This window comes from Lepus europaeus, chromosome 20 (genome assembly GCF_033115175.1).
Source record: "Lepus europaeus isolate LE1 chromosome 20, mLepTim1.pri, whole genome shotgun sequence".
Lineage (NCBI taxonomy): Eukaryota > Metazoa > Chordata > Mammalia > Lagomorpha > Leporidae > Lepus > Lepus europaeus.
Genome location: NC_084846.1, coordinates 62,799,122 through 62,825,893, shown reverse-complemented (window position 1 = coordinate 62,825,893; position 26,772 = coordinate 62,799,122). Strand labels below are relative to the sequence as shown.

The 26,772-nt window shown below is 48.9% G+C and overlaps 1 protein-coding gene across 1 annotated transcript in view; it reads right to left on the bottom strand.

Annotated features, from left to right (window-relative positions):
* SEMA3E (semaphorin 3E) overlaps positions 1-26,772 on the bottom strand; it is a 256,562-nt gene that overhangs the window by 49,197 nt on the left and 180,593 nt on the right. Inside the window, exon 5 of the mRNA XM_062179183.1 lies at positions 2,165-2,258. Within this exon, the coding sequence (XP_062035167.1) occupies positions 2,165-2,258 (94 nt within the window). The remainder of the gene's footprint in view (positions 1-2,164; positions 2,259-26,772) is intronic.

The window sequence follows — 26,772 nt, the reverse complement described above, 5'->3', positions numbered from 1 at the left end:
CCTGGGTGCCACCCAGAGGCAGGGTGTGCTGGCAAGTTTCAACGTTCAACACCTTTCATATTATTCTAATGAAAACCACTGGCAATTCTGGTCTCCGTGGTTTGGGTGCCTCCTAAGCAGCCCTCTGGGTCAGTATTTACAGGATGGCAAAAGAACAGCGAGGTTGCACACAGTGCTGACGATTTTAGAAAAAGATAGCTAACGTCTGTCAGACGCCTGCATCGTGATGGACAGCCTGCCAGTTTCTTTGGAATTCCTAGCATTTATGGATGTGGCATTGACCCAAAGCGTCATTCCTAAGGTTTTGGTTCCTACTAAGTTTAAATCGATGTAAGAATTCAATTGCTTGGGGCCGGCGCCATGGTGTAGTGGGTTAATCCTCTGCCTGCAGTGTCGGCATCCCATATGGACGCCAGTTCAAGTCCCGGCTGCTCCTCTTCCAATCCAGCTCTCTGCTGTGGTGTCGGAAAGCAGTGGAGGATGGCCCAAGTGCTTGGGCCCCGCGGCATAGCTCCAGCCATTGTGGCCAATTGGGGAGTGAACCAGCGGATGGAAGACCTCTCTCTCTGTCTCTCTCATTGTCTGTAACTCTACCTCTCAAATAAAAAATAAATAAAATCTTTTTTTTAAAAAGAATTCAATTGCTTTATTTGAAGTGTCCCCATCTTTCTATTCTGTTTATACGCACACCACCCTCCCTTATGCACACACACACACACACAAATGGGGTGATAAAGAAAATCAAGCTATTTTAAAATATCGTTTTTCTTTATATATTATTTAAAAACATTGCGCCCTCTATATTCAAGCCCCTGAAGAACTTACCTACTATGTAAAATTATCATTTTATAGCTCTTTCAAATTATGAAGGAGTCAAACATCCTACTGATAGAGCTATGTGAGTTTTTTTTTCCTTTTTGCTTTTACACAAATGCATTTTCTAGGAACTTTACTTTTGGAGGCCTGGGTGCTGAGATTGGGAGCGGGGAGGCAAGGCCCTACAGTAGGCACGGAGCCTCAGAATACACAGAGTGGCTTTTCCGGCTCTAAACCAAGGAGAACATCTATGGTAGATCCGCAGGGAGGTTTAAGATTTGACAGTTTATGGCCGGCGCCGTGGCTCAACAGGCTAATCCTCCGCCTTGCGGCGCCGGCACACCGGGTTCTAGTCCCGGTCGGGGCACCGATCCTGTCCTGGTTGCCCCTCTTCCAGGCCAGCTCTCTGCTGTGGCCAGGGAGTGCAGTGGAGGATGGCCCAAGTGTTTGGGCCCTGCACCCCATGGGAGACCAGGATAAGCACCTGGCTCCTGCCATCGGAACAGCGCGGTGCGCCGGCCGCAGCGCGCTACCGCGGCGGCCATTGGAGGGTGAACCAACGGCAAAAGGAAGACCTTTCTCTCTGTCTCTCTCTCACTGTCCACTCTGCCTGTCAAAAATTAAAAAAAAAGATTTGACAGTTTATTTAAACCAGGAAGCCTCTCTGTCTGACTTCACACTTCTGCAAGGAGGGTGCGCTATGAGTACTCCACTCACCGTGCACATGACAACAGAACCACGCCGGCACCGGAACTTCCGGACACCTGGGCGGCTGGAGCATTCCCGCTGCAACTGAATTCCCACACTGCTCAGCCGTACACCTCGCCCCTCGTGTGCCTGCCTGGGCTGCCACAGTGGTGTGGCAGTGAGCGCTTTGCCACAGTGGTGTGGCAGTGAGCGCTTTGCTAAGGGAGCCGTGGAAAAAAAAGATGGAGAAGTAGCATGGGAAGGTACCCAAAGGAAGAACATTAAATACCCCCTAAGAATCCGTGGAACCTAAGGGGGTGATGTGTGTTAAGATGGGTTAACTCCTCTGCGTAGGTTTTCATGCAGAATTCAGAACTGCACTGAATGGCACCATACACAATGTCCTACCCCAGGTACGAAGGGACAATTTGTTTTTCCAGAATGAGGCGCATGTACTTCATAGCATCTGTACTTATCTTAGGGTCAAATCGCTCCAGACACCAACACAGCGTGGCTCGAAACTTAGTAGCATTGCTCCCACCACCAGGCAATAGAACGGGTCTGACAAGGCACAGGATGTATGGAAATGCCCGAAGAATATAAGTAAAAGAAGTTGCAACATCATTCCGATCACCCCGATGTTGGTGGCCAAGATAATTACCAATCAGAGTGGAGGTGAAGGAGGAGCTGGGGTCGAACGGGCACCTGCCCCTTCCTCGCTCAGACCGGTGCGATTCCAGGTGAAACCGGGGGTCCTTGAAAGAAAACCAGAAAAGCCGTTGGAGATGCGCTGACAGCAATCAGAATTCCACCGTCCAGACACTGCAGGCTGCACCACGGTCACTGAGGAAACACGGATTCCCAGCAGGCCCCGGCCACAGCAGCTCATCATTTAGGACGCGCTGACTCGTGTGGGTTCTGCAGACCCGCGGGGACCCCCACCCCTCTCAGAAAGTGAGCAGGTGGTGACACGCCAGTTTTATCACTTGATCAGGCAGTGCTGGCTGTTCTGAGATGTGTCAGTTAGATACTCCAGAGGAACTGGAACTTGTTGGGAAAAGGTTCCTAAAAATGAGATCGAATGATAACAACGGAACTGCGGCTTTGCTTTTCAAAATTCCATTATGGGTTTCTGTTCACTAACCTGGAAAAGAATAATGATCAAATTCACTATCAATACTATGAAATATTTTAAATAATTTGTACTCTTTATTACAGATTCTTTTTATAAACATCCAAATATTTAATCATTTAGATAAATATTAATGCATAACTACTGCGCTGTTTTAACTACTGTATGCTATTTTAATTTTAGTATCTAGCTTCATAAAAATAAGATCTTAAAAATAAATATTTCCATAAAAGACCGTTCCTTTATTGGCTATTTCAAGCATATAACCATAGAAGTTTTCCTGATTGTTTGCAGATACCAAAATGTTCATAAATGGATTTCTTTATTATCATTCATCTCCATTAAATGTGCTACAAGTGATTTAGGGAAGGCCGGTGCCACGGCTCAATAGGCTAATCCTCCGCCTCGCAGCGCCGGCACACCGGGTTCTAGTCCCGGTTGGGGCGCTGGATTCTATCCCGGTTGCCCCTCTTCCAGGCCAGCTCTCTGCTGTGGCCCGGGAAGGCAGTGGAGGATGGCCCAAGTGCTTGGGCCCTGCACCCACATGGGAGACCAGGAGAAGCACCTGGCTCCTGCCTTCGGATCAGCGAGATGTGCCAGCCACAGCGGCCATTGGAGGGTGAACCAATGGCAAAAGGAAGACCTTTCTCTCTGTCTCTCTCTCTCACTATCCACTCTGCCTGTCAAAAACAAAAAACAAAACAAAACAAAACAACCACAAGTGATTTAGGGAAACAAAAGATCCATTCAGAGAAGTAACAACAACAATCAGTGCTGACGACTTTCCAGAAAACCAGCAATCTGCAGTGGGATATCGCTGCTGCCGCCCACTGAGGCACGCAGGAGCCGTGGACACCCCTGCGCATCCCAGCGGCGCTCCGCAGGGCGAGGGCGTGGGGGCGACTGACGTCACCTCAGATCATGCTGTCTGTTCTTTGGTTCTTCTTCTTCTTCTTCTTTTTTTTTTTTTTTTTAAATATTTGTTTATTTTATTTGAAAGACAGAGAGGGAGACACACAGAGAGCCTCCATCTGTTGGTTCACTCCCCAAATGGCTGCAATGGCCAGGGCTGGGCCAGGCTGGAGCCAGGAGCCAGGTGCTTCTTCCAGGTCTCCCACGCGGGGGCAGGGGCCCAAGGACCTGGGCCATCTCCTACTGCTTTCCCAGGCCACAGCAGGAGCTGGATAGGAAGTGGAGCAGCCGGGACTCGAACGGGCACCCATGTGGGATTTTGGCACCGCAGGCAGAGGCTTAACCTGCTGCACCACAGTGCCAGTCTCTGTCTAGTTATTCTTAAACAACACGCGTCCCCCTTCTCTCTGTGACACCCTAAAGTCATCTTCCCAACCCTGCAGGTCAGAACCTTCCCAGTGAAGGCTGACTTCCTGGCCCTTCTCTCTGGAGCAGCCTGCAGAGCGAACACGGCCTCTTCATCCAGATGGCTTCCTTTGTGAGAAAAAAAAAAAAGTTGCACCTGTTTGGAACTACACACAAATTAGGGGGCTGCACGAGGGGCAGTAAATCACTTGGGAGATGTTGGTGCTCACTCCCACAGGTGACAATTACAGTGACATGAAAGAGAAAGTACGTCCGAATGAGAAGAGCTACGGTCCACCCAGCTAAGGCTTAGCACTGAAGGAATTCCACCAAAATTTGCAAAACCAGCCAGGAGCATCCTGCAGCGGGGAGAGGGCAGAAGTGCAGGTGTGGCGTTTTGTGAGATATTTGAGAAGGCAGTACACAGGGTGCACGCCTCATAGCTGTGTGAGCCCAGCCAAGTATCAGGGGCATGGAGAGCTGGTGGAGACACAGCTGGGGCTGCTTTCTTCCATCAGGACGTTTGACGAGTTAAAAATTCTGCGACACAACCTGGGATCTCTAACGACTGCCGAGGCTGTTTCCTCTCACGCAATCAGACACCTTAAACACTAAAACAGCGCACAAGAGCAGAAAGCGCTCTAATTATTCACTCCAGCAAGGCTAATACATTCATTCAAATTTAAACCATCCAGGGAGTAAAACAGATAGGAGATGGAAATGAAAGGAATTCTAGGATCGAGAGAATCCTAGAGTCAGAGGAAAGACAGAAAGCGACAATGGCTCAGTCCAGTGTGGCTTCCGAGGCTGCTGTTGGTTTGTGAATTTCAGAACGAGTCTGGTGTAGTGAGTCTGGCATCTCGGTGTGTTCAACCTTCAAGAGGAACTGACAGAGTTGAGGAGAAACTGCAGTTACCAAGAATCCTGTAACCTCAACCTTGGGAAAACAGTCGAGTGGAACCCGGCATCACCCAGCATTTTGAGTTGTGTTGGAGGCACGACTCTGTGCAACGCATACATCGGTTTGAGTCTGTAAAAGGAAATCATCGTTCAGGAAACCTCAGATTTGGAACCGGGAACGCAGGAACTGAGGGCTCACCGTGTTGCCAGATGTCTACACCGCAGGTCAGACCGCACACTACCCAGGCTGAACCCGTCTCACCTTTCCCCAGAAGCCCTCAAACACTGACCTCACATCTATTTGATTAATGTTAAAACCAGGTCAACAAGCAATCATTTAAAAATAATAAGCAAGTGAAACTTTTTTTTGGTCTACTTTTGGCCTCCCGACTAGAAGTCTGTTTTGAATACCTTAGCGGCAGGCGTGGTGCCTTTCCTTGGCGTATTAAGCACGTGCGTGGTCTGCAGCGTCTGACTTCCCCAGCCCGCCACTGATGCAGGGGCATCGCTGCGCTAGGTGGGTGCCACCTGCTTCATGTGCAGAGAGAAGCAAGCTCCCAGCCTCTGAAGGGCCCGCGCTTGTCATGCATACGGGACGGCAGGTATTGCTCCAGGAGCCAAATACCCAGAGCTGGCAGCCGATGCCAAGTGAGGTTGCAGGTGGAGAAGCTTCCTAAACTGAAGACTATCAGACCGTGTTCTGAAGACTCTAATCATTGTAACAAAGTAACAAAGCTGCTCTGAATGTGTGAGAATTCTACAACCCCCCCTTCGCACTGCACTGGAGTTCTTTGGCCCTGTCTCATACCTTGATTTATTGGGAGGTGAATATTTTCATAAAATTTTAAATTTTAATTAGTTTTTAACAGACTCAACGTGCTTTGTGGATGCAGTTCTAGGAACATGATGATACTCCCATCCTCCCTCCCTCTCCCCCTCTCTCTTCCACGCCCCTTCCTTCTCCCTTCCTTTTTAGTTTTTGAGTGAACATATTTTAAATTTTTTGACAGCAAAAAGGCTTACTTCTTCTCCGAAGGAGAAGTTTAACAAGTAAAAAGCAACAAGACCCTCATCTAGCCGGAATATAGACGGCAGCTATGAGGCAGGTGAGCATCCGAATGACCGCATTTCGGTGTTATGTCACACGGTACATGAAGCTCCACCTTCCTTTTAGATCAACATGGCTTGTCTCTGCAGGAGTGTAACATGGATCTGTCCGTAGTCTTAACTGGAATCATGGTGTATGCCTTCAGAATAGTAATTTTGTATCTCTGCTTCTTACATTTTGAGTTATTAACTTAAATGAAGTTGTGAGAAGGGGCTGACCAATTTTTACAAGGCCATTATCACGCTTTTACTAAAGTGACCTTGACAGCGCTAATCGAGGGCTGACAGCTTTCCTACGAGTGACCTGAGCGAACAGGCCAGGCAGCAGCACTGGCTTCTTCACCTCGGGTGATTATCTCGGACCCAGCCTCATTGTGGCTGTAACTCCCGGCTGCATCACAACGACTCCGGTGCCTGTGACAACTGTGTGAATGTCCTCAACCTGATCTAGGCACAGTATGTGCAGTCATAACCTTAAAGTGCACTTGGTAGACAGTCTAGAGGAGTTCAAACAAAAGAATACTGGGAAAGAGAAGTAAAATTATCTTTCACTCATTAAATTAATGCTTAATGACATTCTTTAAAAAAATCTGTCCATGGTCAAGGCCAATCAAACCTAGGAGAGTTTATTTTTCTTATGAACACACTAAAACAAAGAATCCCATTTTTAATCCACTGATCTTTGCTAATAACAAGAATTATATTTCTGGGTCCAGCGCTGTGACGTAGTGGATAAAGCTGCCGCCTGTAGTACCGGCATCCCATATGGGCGCTGGTTCTAGTCCCGGCTGCCCCCCTTCTGATCCAGCTCTTTGCTGTGGCCTGGGAAAGCAGTGGAAGATGGCCCGAGCCCTTGGGCCCCTGCACCCACGTGGGAGACCCAGAAGAAGCTCCTGGCTCCTAGCTTCAGAGTGGCGCAGCTCTCTGTTATGGCCATTTAGGGGGTGAACCAGTGGATGGAAGACCTCCCCCCCCCCCCGCCTCTGCCTCTCTCTGTAACTCTGCCTTTCAAATAAATAAATAAAAAAATTTTTAAAAAAGAATTATAATTCCAATGAGTGAATCGTGACAGGAACAAGTTCAGAAAGATCATTTCTACTGGAGACACCACGAACACGAAAACCACATTTCTGACCCCATTTTATTGTTCCTCTACAATCTGTCCACCGTGGCTTCCGGAATCCGTCTTCCAGGGTAAATAAACTCTGAAGACGACAGTCAGCTTGCACCACGCTTCCCAGCCCTCTGCCTTAACTGGCTCGCAGCTCCCATCATAGGCAGAGCGGTGCTGAAGCAGACTCCGAGTCTCTGCCGCCCCACACAGCTCAAGGCACGGAGCAGGTGGGGCTAAGTTAAGGGCTGGGGCTGGGCAGGCTACCCTGATTCATCCAGGTGGGCCTCCTTCAACCACAGGCGTCCCAGAGAGAGACGTGAGGATGAGGATGAGAGAGAGACCCAGCCGGGGAGGGGCAGTGGGAGGAGAACATGGCCCCCCAGTGCTTGCCATGCGGATGGCCGGGGGGGATGGTGAGCGGGGACTGCGGGCAGCACCAGCGGGGCGGAGCCCCTCCCTGGGGAGCGCAGTCCCAGGGGTCCGCTCAGACCTCTCGCCCACAGGAGGAACACGGTCCCGGGGGTCCGCTCAGACCTCTCGCCCACGGGAGGAGCACGGTCCCGGGGGTCCGCTCAGACCTCTCGCCCACGGGAGGAGCACGGTCCCGGGGGTCCGCTCAGACCTCTCGCCCACGGGAGGAGCACGGTCCCGGGGGTCCGCTCAGACCTCTCGCCCACGGGAGGAGCACGGTCCCGGGGGTCCGCTCAGACCTCTCGCCCACGGGAGGAGCACGGTCCCGGGGGTCCGCTCAGACCTCTCGCCCACGGGAGGAGCACGGTCCCGGGGGTCCGCTCAGACCTCTCGCCCACGGGAGGAGCACGGTCCCGGGGGTCCGCTCAGACCTCTCGCCCACGGGAGGATCACGGTCCCGGGGGTCCGCTCAGACCTCTGCCCACGGGAGGAACACGGTCCCGGGGGTCCGCTCAGACCTCTCGCCCACGGGAGGAGCACGGTCCCGGGGGTCCGCTCAGACCTCTCGCCCACGGGAGGAGCACGGTCCCGGGGGTCCGCTCAGACCTCTCGCCCACGGGAGGAGCACGGTCCCGGGGGTCCGCTCAGACCTCTCGCCCACGGGAGGAGCACGGTCCCGGGGGTCCGCTCAGACCTCTCGCCCACGGGAGGAGCACGGTCCCGGGGGTCCGCTCAGACCTCGCCCATGGGAGGAGCACGGTCCCGGGGTCCGCTCAGACCTCTGCCCACAGGAGGAACACGGTCCCGGGGGTCCTCTCAGACCTCTCGCCCACAGGTTATGTGGTCAGACGGTTTCTGTTGCTTCAAGTCACAAAGTTACAACAGCCACGAGGACACGGCTTCCTGCCCCAGGTCTTTTTTTTTTTTTTTTTTTGACAGGCAGAGTGGACAGTGAGAGAGAGAGACAGAGAGAAAGGTCTTCCTTTGCCGTTGGTTCACCCTCCAATGGCCGCTGCGGCCGGCGCGCTGTGCGCCGCGCTGATCCGATGGCAGGAGCCAGGCGCTTCTCCTGGTCTCCCATGGGGTGCAGGGCCCAAGCACTTGGGCCATCCTCCACTGCACTCCCTGGCCACAGCAGAGAGCTGGCCTGGAAGAGGGGCAACCGGGATAGAATCCGGTGCCCCAACCGGGACTAGAACCTGGTGTGCCGGCGCCGCAAGGCGGAGGATTAGCCTGTTGAGCTGCGGTGCCGGCCCTACCCCAGGTCTTTCATCCTTTCTAATGGCGGCTCTTCTCCACACCCCCCCACGCCCCATCCCTGCTCTGTAATCCAGGAGGCACTGTTGGTTACCAAACTCTACCTCTACCGTCCGCTCCTGTCAAGTCTCACACCGGCCACCTGCACGGCCCTTCACGCATCTCTGTGGCTGTCACCACAGACGGGCACCGGTCCTCTCCTCACAGCTGCTGCTTCTCAGGGCTCTTCCGAATCCTCAGCCCACACTCGCCCCCAGAACGCCACGCACCTGTGCCCTCCCCCACCGTCTAACTCCATGGTTCCTACTTCCACGTGGCTGTGACCCTTCAGCCCCAACGCCAACATGGCACGAGGGACCTAGTCAGCCACGGGGGCTGCTCGGATGTGCTGTGGGCCGTGGCAGTCTCTCAGCCTTCCACCTCCTCTGCCCGATTATTCAGGGCACATGCAAATTCTCTGACTCATACAGGCCTCCAGCTCATTGCCATTTTTAACAAAATTTCAGATGAATATAATCCTAACAACTCATGGCAGTTATTAGAAAATGAAGTCAAAGACTGAGGAATTAGAGATGATTTATTTCATCGGCAAAGCCCGTTAACGACAGCGTGTCATCTGAAGGTAAAGTGGAGGCCTCACACAGAGGGGCAGGGATTGCTACTGAGAGTTTCCTTTCTCCCCACACAGCTGGTTTTGTGTTTTATGACTTTTTTTTTTTTTATTTGAATGACTTTGTAGAAACTTTAAATTTTTGTTTTTATCAGTCTTGGTACTGGGATGTTTGGTCATGAAACTTCAATACCGAATCAGGATTGAAAAACAAGTTCTAGTTTTTACTTAAAAGCCACTCTGTTAGGATGTTAGAAGTTAGGGATTTAATTGGTTTTTTGTTCCATGATTTTAGACTAGAAATGTGTACGACCTTTGCCATGGTCCGGGCGGCGCTAGTGAACGTGAGCACGGAGGGGAGGCAGTTTCCAAACCATCACTGCTCTCCTTGCTGGCATCACGCTCCCCTCAGAAGTGACCACTGGTCTGGGAATGAAGTGTCCACACTGTTCTGGGAGGTCCCCGTGGCCTCACAAGCGGTGTTTAACCTAATGCACAATCCAGTCAAATGCTAAAAGGCGAGTCCTATAATTTTCTTCCACGAAGTGGAATTCAGCAGCCAAATCAACCAGAGAACTCAAGGCCTGATGACACTGTCAATGACCCCCAAGCCATCGGCTTTATGGTCCAACCAACGTGCGGTGCTGGTGGAGAACCCTGCTGAGCTCGCTGGTCACTGCTTCCCCTGGAGTTCTGTGACCTGTGTTTTGACAGCTGGGATTTCTGCCTGAGTGGTGCATTTACAAAGCGGCACTGGCATTAACGTGTAGGCTGCACTTCCTGCTTTCGTGTGACGTGGAGAAATGTTCAGTGGGGCCTTACCTCTGTGCTTGCAAACAGGCGATCTGTCCGCTGTACTAACGTGGGCAGCTCCACGTGTGCTTCAGAAAAATGCCCTAACCCGCGCATGCAGATCCCCCGGGGCGGGTCTCCTCGCCAGGCCCGGAGGCCCTGGGAACCCAGCACTCCTGGGAGGAGCTACGTTTGATGGGTGTGAGTCATTGCACATCAGGTGCTAAATGTGACGCCAGGCCAGTGAAATGCTTCCTATGGATAAACCGGCTTCCTGAACGGACACTCCTGTGCTTGCCCTTGGTGCCACAGGGATATCCTGAAAGATGCCGGAAGAAACTAGAATGTCACTAATAGCATAGGAAAGATAAAGCTTATTTTTTTTTTAAAGCTATTTCTAGTGATTGGAGAAAATCCATACAAGGTTCATCAAAGCTATCTGTCAACAATGGAAAATAAGCAAATATGTTTTTTACACATACATGTCTTAGAATAAATAATGATATGCATCTTAATTCTTTCTATAATAGCTATTTAATAATATGTATCACAAATAACTTTTCAGTATGAACCCATCTGCCTCTTGGCTTTTCCTTTATTTAGCTAAGTAATACAATATTTCCAAAGACTATCTGAAACCTTTCTCAAAAATGAATCAACAAGCAGGAAAAAAAAATGCAAAAAAGGAGTAAAAATTGTGAGCAAACATTTAGACTTCAGGGCTGAGAGTTGTGGATGCCACCTTTTGTCACCTTAGTCGATACAGGTAATGATTTTGCATAGTACTATCTCAAATTATCCATGAGTACATATAATAGAAAAGATTTAGCTCACTGGCCATAGTCTATGCCCTACTTAGCACAGACACCACCAAAGTTTTATGCATTCTTCAATATTTACACACTAACAGTCTCTTGACAATTCCAACAAAAGTATCAGACAACTCTAAATGAATGTAATATCTACATCTATAATTGGTTAGAGATACAATGAAAATTATTAAGCAAAAATATTTCATCTTCTACAAATGTGTATGTTTCCTGTGTGTTATAAAGTAAGTGCTCAACTTCAAGGTAGTCAAGTTCATGTTGTAGACTTTCTTTGTATATATTACGATGTTGTCAAATTTTCCACTTACCATATGATTTAATATTGTATGCATGGATGATAATATCTGTGATGTAGTTACTAATCTCAAACTTTAAGATGGAATATTTAATTTCCACATGATGCATATTACTCAAAAGGTAAGCATTATGTTTTAAGGTAATTCTCCAATGTGTGTGTGTACACACATATAATACAGATGTGATATTTATACATACATATAAACATACACGCAGTACAAATTAATTAAGAAGGTTGGCCATGTTAAGAAAATAAAAATTTCATTTTCTGCTATCTTCTCGCAAACTGATGAGAAGAGAAAGAGGATGACGAAGAAGGAGAATAAGAATAGAAAGAGGAATAAGAATTAGAATAAAAATCAAGGTGTTTTTAAAAATCTCTTTCAACCTCAACTTCATCATTTGAAAACAGGGAAGAGAGAAAATGTGTTTCTGTGGTGTTATCTTCTATGACTGTTGTGAGAATCAGCGGGAAGGATGCTTGTAAAATGCCTCTGAGAGATTTCAAAAACTAGAAAATGTGAAGGTGTGATATGATCAGAAATGCAAATAAAAGAGATATTTCAGAAATCCATTCTGCAACCAGAACTTTTTTTAAAATCAAACTCAGTGGTGCCTAATGCTGACTTCACGCATCATTATTTTATTTTAATACGATTAATTTTGAATTGTTATTTTATAAGAAACCAATATGGTGAAAGAATTCACATTAATAGGGTAGTATTTCAAAGCACTATTGATAAACGATGGATTATTCCATAAATGGTGTTTGGACAACTGGCTTGCCATCTGGGGAGGAATGAAGTTTGATTATTCCCGCATGTCCTCCAGCCCTGTAGCTAAATTCCAGATTGATCAACAATTTAAACATAAGAAATGGAATTATAAAAGTAACACCAAAATACATGCAAAATTTGTATGTAACAGTGGGTGTGGGAAATGCCTTTAAAAATAAGACACAAAATTCAGAAGACAAAAGAAAAATTGATAAATTCTATGACTGAAAAATCTAAGGAAAATATTCTAAATGAAAGGAAACCCATACACCTATTCCCATTCAAATAAAAAGCAAAGGCTTTCTTTTTTGCTTGTTTTATAATCAACTCCTACAAGTCAATAAAAGTTCAAATGTTTTAAATGAACAAAGGCAAAGAGCAGTGCAGAGAGAGGTACACCCCGAGGAGTCTCACGTGTGACGAGACCGCTCAGTCTCAACGCGGACTGCAGATTAAAACTGAACTGCCAAGCTGTGGCACCTATACTTGCCTGATTAGACACAACTAACATTTCCTGTTCAAACAGATCAGTGTTCTTTGGAAGCATGGCTGACCTCCGATGTGGAGCCATCAAGTATAAGATGAGCTCAGAGTATCTGTTTATTCTAAAAGGCAAAGAACACATTGAACACTTAGATGTTGCCTTGAAGAGGCACCTGCTGGACCAGGCGGGCCAACTGTTCACCAAGTTTCTTCAGTGAGGAGCTCAGTGGCAAAGGACTGAAGTCTGTCAAACCAGCCCAGGATGGCAGACGCTTGAACCCTGGCAATATCAGCAGAAACTAACCCAGGAGGCCACATTAGAGAGGGTCACGTTGTAATTAAATGTCTGTTCTGAGGTTAGGGCAAGCAACGCAGCGCTTTAGTGGGCTGGAAGACCAGCCTGGGCAGTTTTACATCAGCTCCGACTGCTTCGTTCACCCTGTGATCATCTGTGTTTGATTCTGGAGACAGTTACATTTAATGTGATACAAAATCCACCACATATGGCTGGTCACTCCCTGCTGGGCTGCTCACCTAATCTGACTTTAAGTTTATAATTAAAAAAAAGAAAATGAAAACAGCATTCCATAGGAAGCTACTTACGTAGCGTCCCTGGAATCTCTTTACATAACTAAATTACACAATATTCAAAGCAGTTCTGTATATTAAAAGGTACAAGAAAATCAAGTCTTGGAGTTACTGGCATCATGGTCTAGATTTCATATTTTCAGCTACTTAATAAAATGCCTAAAACTGTAAGGAATGTGATTATCATCAGCCACTTTTTGAACAGTTATAAACATACTATCACCATATGTTGGAGCAAATTTTTGTAGGAAAAAACCAACTACAGTAGTAGTAGCTATCTGTTCAGGGTAAACAGGTGCTTAAATTCTGATATTCTTTACGAATGCATTGCATGATATAATAATTGGCAATAGGTAACTGAATTAAACTCTCATCTCTTTCTTTGATTAAATATGCTGTAATGTGATTATATATGTATAAAATAAAAATACACATTTATATCTTATGGGACAATACCAGAGAAAAGATGAATAAACACTTAAACTGCACCGAGCAGAGGAGGCACCGGCTTAGACAGCCACGCCTGCCTCCCAGTGAGCATTCGGGACCCGGATTTTCGCTTCTGCTGTTTTTTCTCACCACCTTCTCTGGGTTTGACTGCTCTACTGTTACTCTGACCACACAGAACGCAGCAAGAATCAAAATTGTTTTCTGAGGATAAAGACGCTTTTTAGAAACCATGAATGTCCACTTGTCATGTGGAGGAAGTCAGAGTCCCTTTTTAGTGGGCAGACGCCTTTGGAACAGTCCTGCCGCCCTGCATCCCTTGTTCTCGGGACCTTGGACGCAGCTGAAAACCCCTCCGTCTGCCGCGTGGTCCCCTGGCCGACTGAGTCACACGCGCTCACAAAGGACCACAGTCCGAGTGACGAGAGAAAGGGACTCTGGGACAAGGGAGAACGCACCCACCCTCTGCACAGGGGGAGCCGGACAGCTGCACGGGGACGCACGCCGCTCTAACAGCCGATGTGTCATACAGCCCTGGCTGCGGCCATATGGCTTTGGGCGTTCCAAGTGTCAACAAAGGCCGTTTTGGAAAACAGGGTTAATGGGCAAATCTTTCACGATTATCAGAGGAGTCTAAGAGCTTCCTGGCTTTTTCTCAAGGAAAGAAGAACTAGGCACATGAGGATGTGTTTATATTGCTGTATCTCATTGCTAAATCATTAAAGATTGGTATTTAAACATTATTTTCAGCTGACAACAATTAAACGACTCTTTCTGATTTTATGATTTCCAGGTCACCATCGAGATTCTAGACTTGAAATGGGAAACCCAGCTCCAAGAGCTGATCTTGAGTCTAAGGGTGAACGTCCACCTTACTTCTTACTTTCAAATCATTTTACCAAACCACAAACATAAAACACGGACTCCCTGTGAGAGGAGCATGGTTATACCCTTCCCACATTTCATTTCTTTGCACTTTGATTATTCTGGGGGCCCATGTTGGTTCACTCCCCAAATGGTCACAATGGCCCAAGCTGGGCCAATCCAAAGGCAGGAGCCAGGGGCTTCTTCTAGGTCTCCCACATGCGTGCAAGGCCCAAGCACTTGGGTGGTCTTCCACTGCTTTCCCAGGCCACAGCAGAGAGCTGGATGGGAAGTGGAGCAGCTGGGACTGGAAGCATGGCCCGTGTGGGATGCTGTGGCCCCAGGTGGAGGCTTAGCTCACTACCCGCTCAACTCAATGCCTACTTCGCCACTTTGTGCCGTGCTGCTGTCTAAGGAGCACTGCAGGAGACATAAAGCGCCTTTTCCTAAGAGTTCTCTTCCCTGTTTATCCTAAATCCTTCCTGTAAGTATTGAAGTGCCCCGTGAGCTCCAAAGAACATCTCAGCACAGAAATTTTGCTTTCTGGACTCGGGTTAGGGAAGCACAACTCGTACACGGAGCCTTGTGTGGAAGCCAAACAAACGATATTCTGTGGCATTTCCATTTCCTTGATGAACACTTTCTGACCCTTTTTCAATCCCTAATGCTGTGCAGTGTCAGGTGCAGAAGCTTCCCGTAGGCCTGGGCTGTGCTCATTTATTTTCCGACGTCTCTGGAATGAAGAGGCCCGGGTTGGTCTGGAAACAAGGAGAGCGGTTTTCCACTTGGCGTTGTCACTGCGAGCTCGGGTCGTTCACTTTTGTGTCCCCAGCGCTTAGCCGACCGCGATTTACCATCAGGAGTGATTCAGCCACCCAGGGCAAGCGAGGGAGCCCTGTGCAGTCCCCAAAGAGAGCCAGCAGGGCAGGGGCCGAGGCCTTGCTGTTTCCCCTCGCTCCTTCCTGTGTTTGCTGAGGCTGCTAGAGCGAGGGCCTGTTTTTTTCTGCCGGAGCTGGTACTGTGCCTTGTTTGGTTTTATCTTCCTGTACAGGTTTTCTGTCGAGGCTGGTCTGCGTGCACTGTTCGGTGACGCATTTTCACCTGTTCCCTTCCTGATTTCCTGGCCAGGTGCTGGGAGTTTGCCAGGGGAGTCGCTGCTCCACAGGTGCCAGGATTTCCTCCGGCCGGGCTGCATCCCCGCTGACACAGCATCCTGCACTGTACAGCCCACCTCCGGCTCACTGCGCCAGGGCTGGGTTCCCATTCGGCCAAATACTTGAGTCATTTCAACCTAAGATCAGCCGGGAGTGGCTCTTAAGAGGTAGGGGAGGGGGGCTGGCGCTGTGGCGTAGCGGGTGAGGCTTCCACCTGCAGTGCCAGCATCCCATATGGGTGCCAGTTCAAGACCCGGCTGCTCCACTTCTGATCCAGCTCTCTGCTGTGGCTTGGGAAAGCAGTAGAGGATGGCCTAAGTCCTTGGGCCCCTGCACCTGCGTGGGAGACCCGGAAGAAGCTCCTGGCTCCTGGCTCCTGGCTTCGGATCAGCGCAGCTCCGGCCGTTGTGGCCATTTGGGGAGTGAACCAACAGATGGAAGACCTCTCTCTCTCTCTTTCTCTCTCTCTTTGCCTCTCTGTAACTCTGCCTTGCAAATAAATTAATAAAAATATAGGCCGGCGCCGTGGCTCAACAGGCTAATCCTCCGCCTTGCGGCGCCGGCACACCGGGTTCTAATCCCGGTCGGGGCACCGATCCTGTCCCGGTTGCCCCTCTTCCAGGCCAGCTCTCTGCTGTGGCCCGGGAGTGCAGTGGAGGATGGCCCAAGTGCTTGGGCTCTGCACCCCATGGGAGACCAGGATAAGCACCTGGCTCCTGCCATCGGAACAGCGCGGTGCGCCGGCCGCAGCGCGCTACCGCGGCGGCCATTAGAGGGTGAACCAACGGCAAAAGGAAGACCTTTCTCTCTGTCTCTCTCTCTCACTGTCCACTCTGCCTGTCAAAAAAAAATAAATTAATAAAAATATAAAAAAAAAAGAGGTAGGGGAGTGGCCATCCTGTCAGCATGGACACAGGTAATACACTGAGACCTGAGGGAGGACAGACGGGCAGAGTGGGCGTGCGGCGGGCATGGTGTATGTATTTGGCAAGATGTATATTCAATGTCCAATTATTTAAGTTCTTATTATATTTTTAAATAATTTAGGATTTTAAATGACTCCGAATTTAGGATGTTAAGCCCTATATTGCAAGTGGCTCCTCAGTCTCTCTTTAAGTATATTTACAATATATTTTCAAATACAGCAGCTTGTTATTTTTTTAATTACCTAACTTAATTCAAGTATATCCTTTTGTTTTTTTGTTCTTTTTTTTTTTCCTTTCTTGTTGAGGATAAAGTGACCACAAATATATTCTTAGAAGTCTTTCAAAGCTTGGTAGAATACCTTTTTTACAACATTCTGATTTTATTGGTTGCCCACTTTGAAGATTAGGATGGAGATGACAAACAGCATAGGACAGAAATCAGTCGCCTGAAGTTGTGATAAGGGTGTAGATGAGACAAGTGGAGGAACCCAGAAGAGAACATGGTAAAATCAGAAAACGCAGGACAAGAAGCAGCCTACAGAGTAAGACTGACTCTAAGGTTACCTCCAGTTAGCATCCGTGGTAGCGCTAAATTCAGGGAGAGACAGGGTAGGGCAGTCCCTCTGAGCAGAACACTTGCCGAGGTGGAGCAGGTGTTGGACTAAGGAAGGGGACCAAACCAGAAGCAGGATCCCGAGGGCTGAACTACATTTCATGGCAAAAATCCAAACCCTCACATCACTGAAGAGTCCACTGGGGGCCCACCTGTGACAGAAAAACGCGCAAAGAGAAAATGTCCTCACAAAAACACAGCACACAGTTGTGCAAGGGCCACAGGCTGTAGGAGACACCAGATGCTACCGCCCCCGAGCACAGCTTTGTGAACTGGAGACGAGCGAGTGGGCCCTGGCCCAGCCTGGTGCGCAGCCTCCAGCGGGCCCCAGCTGAGGGTCCTGTGAAGCCTACCGGCGCTGACGCTGAAGCAGCTCACTAAAGAGGTGACGTAAGAGGTAGAAATACAAAGGACGATTTGTAACGGAGCTGTACAGTCAAGGAACGATTAGTAAAGCTGAAACACCATCATAAATGTGCATTTATGAGTATGTGCTTTTACACATTCTTATATATCAACAACCTTCTAAGTTTTCAATACACATTGATTTAAACATTCAACAAACACTGAAAGAACATTTTGTTTGATCATACCTAACCTTGAATTTAAAAAGTCACCCCAACACACAATTCTATTTACATTCATCTTGTATAGATGCATATCAATTCAACGAGTTGAAGGCCTGGTAAATAATAGGTTATGAATAAGCGGGTTAGTCAGAGAATGAGTGGAACACATATATACTCATTGTATGCCAGGATTGCGTTGGGCCAGAGAGATACAAAGACAGAAATGGCAGTTCCTTCCCTAGAGACGCTCTGGGATTCACAAGGAAATAGTAACTAGTAATTAAGGCTTGTCTTCAGTACAATTAAAATCCAGAGGAGAGGTAATGAACTTCACCTGATGGAGGCTGCGCACGCATCCCAGAGGGGCTGGCGTGTGAGCAGAATCCTGAGGGTGAGTTAGGCGGTTCCACACAGAGGAGGAGGATGAGAGTTTCCTAGGGAGAGGGAGACAGCGACGACACAGGGAGACGGGAGAAGGTGGTGTGTGCACGACGCAGCACAAAACCCCATGGTGCCTCATTGGTCTCAGGAAACAGGGGGTCATGAAGGTGGTGCAGGATCTCTCTCCTCTCCTGGCCATATAGATTGTCCCGCCCGTATCAGCCCGAACCTGCAGGGTTTTATATTAATGGAAACGTTATCTGACCGCGTCTCTACGCTAAGTGTCCAGGAGGCAGCATTCTGGATGGAGATCAAGAACGGGTTAAGATTTGACAGCAAACAGATAGTGCGCGAAGCCGTGGGGACGGAGCAGGAAGACAGAGGCCAATGACAGAATCCCTGAAATCATCAATATTTGAGATGTCTAGGGGGCGGTGTTGTCGTGCAGTGGGTTAAGCTGCTGTCTGAGATGTTGGCATCCCACAAGAGCCCCAGTGAGTCCCAGCTGCTCCACTTCTGACCCAGCTCCCTGCTAATGCGCCTGGGAAACAGTAGAAGATGGCCCAAGTGCTTGGCCCCCTGTCAGCCACATGGGAGACCCGATGGAGTTCTGGGCTCCTGGCTTTGGCCTGGTCCAGCCTGGCCATCATGGGCATTTGGGGGGGAGTGAACCAGTGGGTGGAAGATCTCTATCACTCTGTCTGTCAGATAAACAAAAAATAAATATAAAAAAAGGGTCCAGGAAGGCAGGCTCAGAATTTTTAAACTATGGGGGGAACTGGTCCTACAAATGGAAAGAGAAAAGCTTCTATATCACAGAGAACAGCACCGTAGAGGGCAGTGGGAGCACAGGGGGGTGAGAGACTCATCTGGCAACTGAAGTTGCAGGTGACAAAACCTGCACCCTTCCAGCAAGTGACAGAAATGGAGGCTGGGCCATCAGGGGGCGCTCACAGCCCAGTCTCAGCCACTGCAGGGAAGGCTGGGGTCCTCGGGGTCAGAGGGTCCCTGTGTAGGCCCAGCAGAGTCGAGGCAACATTTTCAGTTTTATAATTTTTGTTTTAGAACAAGGAGCTCTGCATGGTGGAAGGAAAGAGAGTGGAAAGCCACGCGCAGGGTGGTTGGTAGGTTGCTGAGAAGTGAAGAGATGGGATCCAGGGCACAGAGGGCGTGAACAGTCGCCGGGTCAGAGCCAAGGCGCCCCTGAGCACAGGGAGAGGGAGCGGCGGATGGTCACATTCCAAAGTGGAAGAGAGGGAGGGAGGCCATTGACTTTTACTTTAGGGTCTCTATTTTACTTAGTTGAGAGGCGTGGGGGGTATTAGGGAGGGGGGAGGAGAGAGGGAAAGAGAAAGGAGAGAGAGGGATCACTGTTATCCATTGGTCTCTCCCCAAATGCCCACCACGGTGGCTGGGCCTGGGCTCCCTGCTGCCTATCAGGGTCTGAATCAGCAGGAAACTGGGGTCGAGAGCTGGAGTGAGGAATCAAACCTCGGGCCAACATCCATCTCTGCTTTTCTTTTCTTTTCTTTTCTTTTCTTTTCTTTTCTTTCCTTTCCTTTCCTTTCCTTTCCTTTCCTTTCCTTTCCTTTCCTTTCCTTTCCTTTCCTTTTCTTTCTTTCTTTCTTTCTTTTTTATTTATTTATTTTTTTCACAGGCAGAGTGGACAGTGAGAGAGAGACAAAGGTCTTCCTTTGCCGTTGGTTCACCCTCCAATGGCTGCCGCGGTTGGCGCGCTGCGGCCGGCACACTGCACTGATCCGATGGCAGGAGCCAGGTGCTTCTCCTGGTCTCCCATGGGGTGCAGGGCCCAAGCACTTGGGCCATCCTCCGCTGCACTCCCGGGCCACAGCAGAGAGCTGGACTGGAAGAGGGGCAACCGGGACTAGAACTCAGGGTGCTGGTGCCGCAGGCGGAGGATTAGCCTAGTGAGCCGTGGCGCCAGCCCATCCCTGCTTTTCTAAGCAGGACGATGCTTTTACCAAGAATGAAGGCAGACGTGGAGACTTAACGTGGAAACAGAAAGTGAACAGCTCGTGTGCACGTGCTGTGTTCCATCTATGTTCTCTGCAAATCCATGCAGTTCTGGAAAGCTGGCATTAAATACAGGGGCTCCAGTTTACAGCTGAGCAGATGGAAGTTCGAGAGCTTGAGTCCCGGCCCAAGGTCACCCAGATAGTGGGTGGCAGAGTCTAGATTTGAATTCCATCTGTGCAGTCCTAAAGCCGTTTACTTAATCCATACAATCTGCAGCATCGTGCCCTGGACAGTGCCTAGAGAGCTCATTGAGGACTAAAGGGCTGAACCCCTGTGTGCGGCCCCATCTGATGCAGACACAGCCTACGGCTGCCTCAGGTGATACCCAGCAGCTAACCCAAGCTTAGGAAGTGATAAAGGTGGGAGCAGACACAACACAGTACCTGTGCAGCTGTCGTGTGCGTATCATTGCAGCGAGGTCTCTACTGTGTTACGAGGGAGTGAAACACCAAGGACCGAGGACTGAGAGAACAGGAAGGTGTCTACTGACTACATGAGGTCACATTGAACAGAAGTGAAAAACGGCTGGCATTGTGGCAGGGGGTTAAGCCACCGCCTGTGACGCCAGCTGCTCCACTTCCCACCCAGCTCCATTTGTTATTTAAAAGATTTATTTACTTATTTGAAAGGCAGAGTTACAGAGAGGCAGAGGCAGAGAGAGAGAAAGGTCTTCCAGCCGCTAGTTCACTCCCCAATTGGCCACAACAGCTGGAGCTGCGCCGATACAAAGCCAGGAGCCAGGAGCTTCTTCCAGGTCTCACACATGGGTGCAGGGGCCCAAGGATTTGGGGCATCTTCTACTGCTTTCCCAGGCCATAGTAGAGAGCTGATTTGGAAGTAGAACAGCCGGGACTTGAACCAGTGCCCATATGGGATGCCAGCATTGCAGGTGGTGGCTTTACCCGCTACGCCACAGCGCCGGCCCCACAACTCCCTCTTACTGCACCTAGGAAAGCAATGGAAAATGGCCCAGGTCCTTGGGCCCCTGCACTCACATGGGAGACACAAATGGAGTTCCAGGCTCCCCGCTTCACTGTGGCCATTTTGGGAGTGACCCAGTGGATGGAAACACCTCTCTCTCTCTCTCTCTCTCTAACTCTGCTTTTCAAATAAAATGCTTTTTAAAAAAAGAGTTGCAAGGGCTGGTGCTGTGGTGTACCAGGCAAAGTCACCATCTGCAGCACTGGCATCTCATATGGGCACCAGTTCAAGTCCTGGCTGCTCTACTTCTGATCCAGCTCTCTGCTATGGCCTGGGAAAGCAGTGGAAGATGGCCCAAATCCTTGGCCCCTGAAGTTCCTGGCTCCTGGCTTCAGATCAGCCCAGCTCTGCCCGTTGCGGCCATTTGAGGAGTGAACCAGCGGATGGGAGACTTCTTTCTCTCTCTCTGCCTCTGCTACTCTGTAACTCTGCCTTTCAAATAAATAATATTTTAAAAATAATAATTTTAAATAATAATTTTAAAATACTGATTGATTTATTTGAAAGGCAGAGTTACACACAGAGAGAAGGAAAGGCAGAGAGAAAGGGAGAGGTGTCTTCCATCCTCTGGTTCACTCCCCAGATGGCCACAACAGCTGGAGCTGTGCCGATCCGAAGCCAGGAGCCAGGAACTTCTTCCAGGTCTCCTACACAGGTGCAGGGGCCCAAGGACTTGGGCCATCTTCTACTGCTTTCTCAGGCCACAGCAGAGAGCTGGATCAAAGTGGAGCAGCCAGGATACGAACCGGCACCCATATGGGATGCCAGCACTGCAGGTGTTGGCTTCATCCTTACGCCACAGCGCTGGCCCAATAAATCCATCTTTTAAAAGAGTTGCAAAACAGTGGAATGTGTGGAGCCACACAGAAGACATAATTATTATCACCATCATGAAATTCTTTATGCGGCTTTTCAGTTTTGCAGAATATCTTCAGATGGTGTCATCTGGGAAGGCAGCACTAGGTAATGGAAAGGACTTGGCCTTGGACCATGAAGCCCAAGTTGGTCCACTCACTGTGCAGCAGGAAGAAGGTTCTTTTTTTTTAAAATAAACTTTGTTTATAACATCTAGTTTAAGGTTTATTTATCTATTTATTTGACAGAGTTAGACAGTGAGAGAGAGAGAGAGAGAGAAAGGTCTTCCTTCCATTGGTTCACCCCCCCAAATGGCTGCTATGGCCGGCGCTGCGCCGATCCAAAGCCAGGAGCCAGGTGCTTCCTCCTGGTCTCCCGTGCGGGTGCAGGGCCCAAGGACTTGGGCCATCCTCCACTGCACTCCCGGGCCACAGCAGAGAGCTGGCCTGAAAGAGGAGCAACCAGGACAGAATCCGGCGCCCCGACTGGGACTAGAACCCGGGGTGCTGGCGCCGTAGGCGTAGGATTAGCCTAGTGAGCTGCGGCGCCGGCTGTAACTCTGACTTTTAAGTACAATAAATAAATCTTAAAAAAAAAAAAAAAAGAAGGCCTGGTGGTCACCGTGGTAACTGCCCCACGGAACGTGCTTTTCTCAACAGCAAGACGGTAAAGGCTGCATTCTCTGAGGATGCATCAAAAAGTGGGTGGAAAATGGAGGTTAAAACATAAGTTAATTTGGGTGCAAAAAATTTTGAAATCTCTGCAGAGATGTTCATAATGTGGATTTTCTATGGACTTTTTGAGGACTGTTTGTACAATTTTTGTCGTTTATTTTATTGTAGCAAATGAGTCTAAGGAGACAGCACATCAGGAATCTTGTTTGCCTACCACCCCTCCACTCTCTCCCTCTGTCCAGCTGTTTCATCTCATCTGCCAACATCCAAAACCGAGTTTCCAGGAAAATACCTCTAACAGTAGAATTTTGAAAGTTGACACAACAAAAGTAAAATTAGAGTTCACGTATGTCCAGAATGGTTCCATTTTGACTTGGAAAGTAAAAACCTGACATAACTCAGCTTGCCAGCCTTGAATAAGCATGTGATTTTAATTAAGCCAATATTTTAATTAGGCCACCAAATTTAACTCTGTGTGCATCTGTTCTATATCATACTCATGAATTAGTGATCTAGTATGCAATTGAATTCATAACTAGCTCCCTCGACTGCACTAATCATATAATTCAAGTTGGTGGTCAGGAGCCGACATGTTGACCTGAATCATCCAAAGTTTTCCAACTGTCTTAGTGAAAATGCACTTGGGCCAGCGCTGTGGCTCAACAGGCTAATCCTCTGCCTGCGGCGCCAGCACACCGGGTTCTAGTCCCGGTCAGGGCGCCGGATTCTGTCCTGGTTGCTCCTCTTCCAGTCCAGCTCTCTGCTGTGGCCCAGGAAGGCAGTGGAGGATGGCCCAAGTGCTTGGGTCCTGCACCCCATGGGAGACCAGGAGAAGCACCTGGCTCCTGCCTTTGGATCAGCACGGTGTGCCGGCCGCAGCGGCCATTGGAGGGTGAACCAATGGCAAAGGAAGACCTTTCTCTCTGTCTCTCTCTCTCACTGTCCACTCTGCCTGTAAAAAAAAAAAAAAAAAAAAAAAAAAAAGCAAAAAGAAAATGCACTTGAAAATAAGGGAGTCCCATCAGGCCGGCTGGTTTTGTCCTTCCAGTCATTACCTTTTAATGAATAGCAAGTGTATCTTTAGAGTTGAAGATTGTTCACATCCCAAAGTGTATTGTTTCAACATTTCTTCAGGTACTTTTCGGAAAATATTTAACAGTGGAACGGATCTGACACCATTGCTAAGGTGAATGTAGCCACCCCAGCGTTCACGTTTACGCAGTGGCCAGCGTATGAGGAAAAGGAATCATGAGCTCCACAGTGTCAGAACCGGGCGATGCGGCAAACGATGCTATGTGCTTGTGGTGTGAGGTGCGAGAGTCCACGTGCATCTCTGAGTTCTCACTGTAGCTGACTTACTGTGGGCTCTGCCACTGTGTTGATGTCCCCGAGTAATGAATTAGGTCACAATTGTATCTGTAAGTTCAAAGGTGGAAAAGCTAAACTATTTTTATTAAGTACTTAATTTATATATTTTTGATTAAAATGTATATCTGTACTTAATTTTATATAATGTACAGTATAGTTTTTATAAAAAAGCTAGAAGAAAGGATTTTGCATATTTTCACCATAAATTAATGATCAATGTCTGAGATTGATATACTTAGCATGACTTAGCAATGGGAACACATGAACTTCAATTACATACATGACACATGGATCTCAACATACTATGGAGCACAAGAAGCTAAACACACAGCACGCGTGTTGTATGATTCCACTTACATGGAATTTCAAGCAAGGCAGAGCTGACTTCTGGTGACAGAAATCAGAAGAGTGGTTACTGCGGGGACGGGAGGCAGTGGAGATTCTGGGTGCTGCTGGTCTACCCACCTCTTGGTCTGGAAGCTGGCTACTTAGATGTGTTCAAATTCTGAAAACCAATCCCAGGCACACTTTCAATTTCTATGCTCTAATTTATGCATTTTATAAGCTAACAACAAGTGTGCTTAGAGAATGCTTCTACATTTTGTTACACTTATGTTCCGAAGACTAGAAAAGTTAAACTTATTTATTTTTTTTTTTTTACAGGCAGAGTGGACAGTGAGAGAGAGACAGAGAGAAAGGTCTTCCTTTTGCCGTTGGTTCACCCTCCAATGGCCGCTGCGGTAGGTGCGCTGCGGCCGGCGCACCGCGCTGATCCGAAGGCAGGAGCCAGGTGCTTCTCCTGGTCTCCCATGGGGTGCAGGGCCCAAGGACCTGGGCCATCCTCCACTGCACTCCCGGGCCACAGCAGAGAGCTGGCCTGGAAGGGGGGCAACCGGGACAGGATCGGTGCCCCGACCGGGACTAGAACCCGGTGTGCCGGCGCCGCAAGACGGAGGATTAGCCTAGTGAGCCGCGGCGCCGGCATATGTTTTAAAGACTGGAGATGTTAAAAGAAATATCTATTCTCACGCTATCACAAACATTTCCAAGAGTTGGCAGAATGTACATAATTAAAACAGTTGGGGAAGACATGTACACTTTATTTTATAAGACCTTTAATCAATTTAACTGAATAAATGTTAATGAAAGAAAAAAATTACTGTTAACTAAAAATTAAAAAAAAAAAGTTTGTTCATTTTTATCTACTTGAAAGGCAGGCAGATTGACGCACTACACACATACACACAGAGAGGAGGAAGAGAGAGAGAGGGAGAGATTGAGACTGAACCCCCTCTCCAAATGCCTGCGGCCAGGAGCTGCATCCAGGTGTGCTGTACGGTGGCAGGAACCCAAGGACCCGGCCCATCCATCTGTGTCCTGGGAGCATTAGCAGAAAGCGGGGTAGGAAGTGGAGCAGATGGGACTTGGACCGGCTCTCTGATACGGGATGTGCACCACCCAAGCAGTGGCTTAACCCACTGTGCCACAACGCCCACGCCCAAAACTTTTTTTTTTTTTTTGACAGGCAGAGTGGACAGTGAGAGGGAGAGACAGAGAGAAAGGTCTTCCTTCTGTTGGTTCACCCCCCAAAATGGCCTCCACGGCCAGCGCGCTGCACCGATCTGAAGTCAGGAGCCAGGTGCTTCCTCCTGGTCTCCCAGGCAGGTGCAGGGCCCAAGCACTTGGGCCATCCTCCACTGCCTTCCCAGGTCACAGCAGGGAGCTGGCCTGGAAGAGGAGCAACCAGGACAGAATCCGGTGCCCCGACCGGGACTAGAACCCGGTGTGCCGGCGCTGCTAGGCGGAGGATTAGCCTATTGAGCCATGGCGCAGGCCTCCCAAAACTTCTGTGTTTATCATAAGGTACCTAAGTTCTTGAGTTTGTACTTCTTAGTCTCTATATAGAGTGTTGGTTATACCAATGTAGCAAACTCATCCCGTTCATTCCCCGATTACTGTCTCAGTGTGGGGTTCTGAGCACGGGAGAGTTGCGGGAAAGTTCACAACCTTTCCAGCGCCGAGGAACAAATACCGGACGCCTGTCAGAGTGAGGCTGCGAGTCAGCCTGGCCAGGGCAGGCTGTGGGTGGCTGGGGTGCACCGCCTGGCACCTGCCCCAGTGAGCAGTGGCGCACAAGTGCCCAGAACCCGGGGATCTTCCCACGTGGAGCCATGGGGCCACAGTTTACACGGGAAACCAGCTGGTGTTTAAGAGGCTACAAACAAGCAATGGCCGTCCCCAGCAAACAGAGCACGACTGTGAGCTGAACTGGGCCGGGGCTGCTGGCCGGTGACGCTGATCAGAATCACTGAAGAAAATGATAAAGCAGTGGAACAAAATCAATCCAAGAGAACAAAAACTCAAAGATGACAACCCAGGAGAGGCGTTGGAAGAAAGACTTGTGAAAAGGAAGACACACACACAGTCACACACACACACACAAAGAGGTCATGTGTTTTCTGAGAAGTAAAAAGGGAAAATAAAGATAAAAAATAAGGCCGGTGCCGTGGCTTAGCAGGTAAAACTGCTGCCTGCAAGTGCCGGCATCCCAAATGGGCGCTGGTTCGAGTCTCGGCTGCTCCACTTCTGATCCAGCTCTCTGCTGTGGCCTGGGAAAGCAGCGGAAGATGACCCAAGTGCTTGGGGCCCCTGCGCTCACATGGGAGACCTGGAAGAAGCTCCTGGCTCCTGGCTCCCTGGATCAGTGCAGCTCTGGCAGTTGCGGCCAATTGGGGACAGTGGATGGAAGACACCTCTCTCTCTCTCTCTCTCTCTCTCTCTCTCTA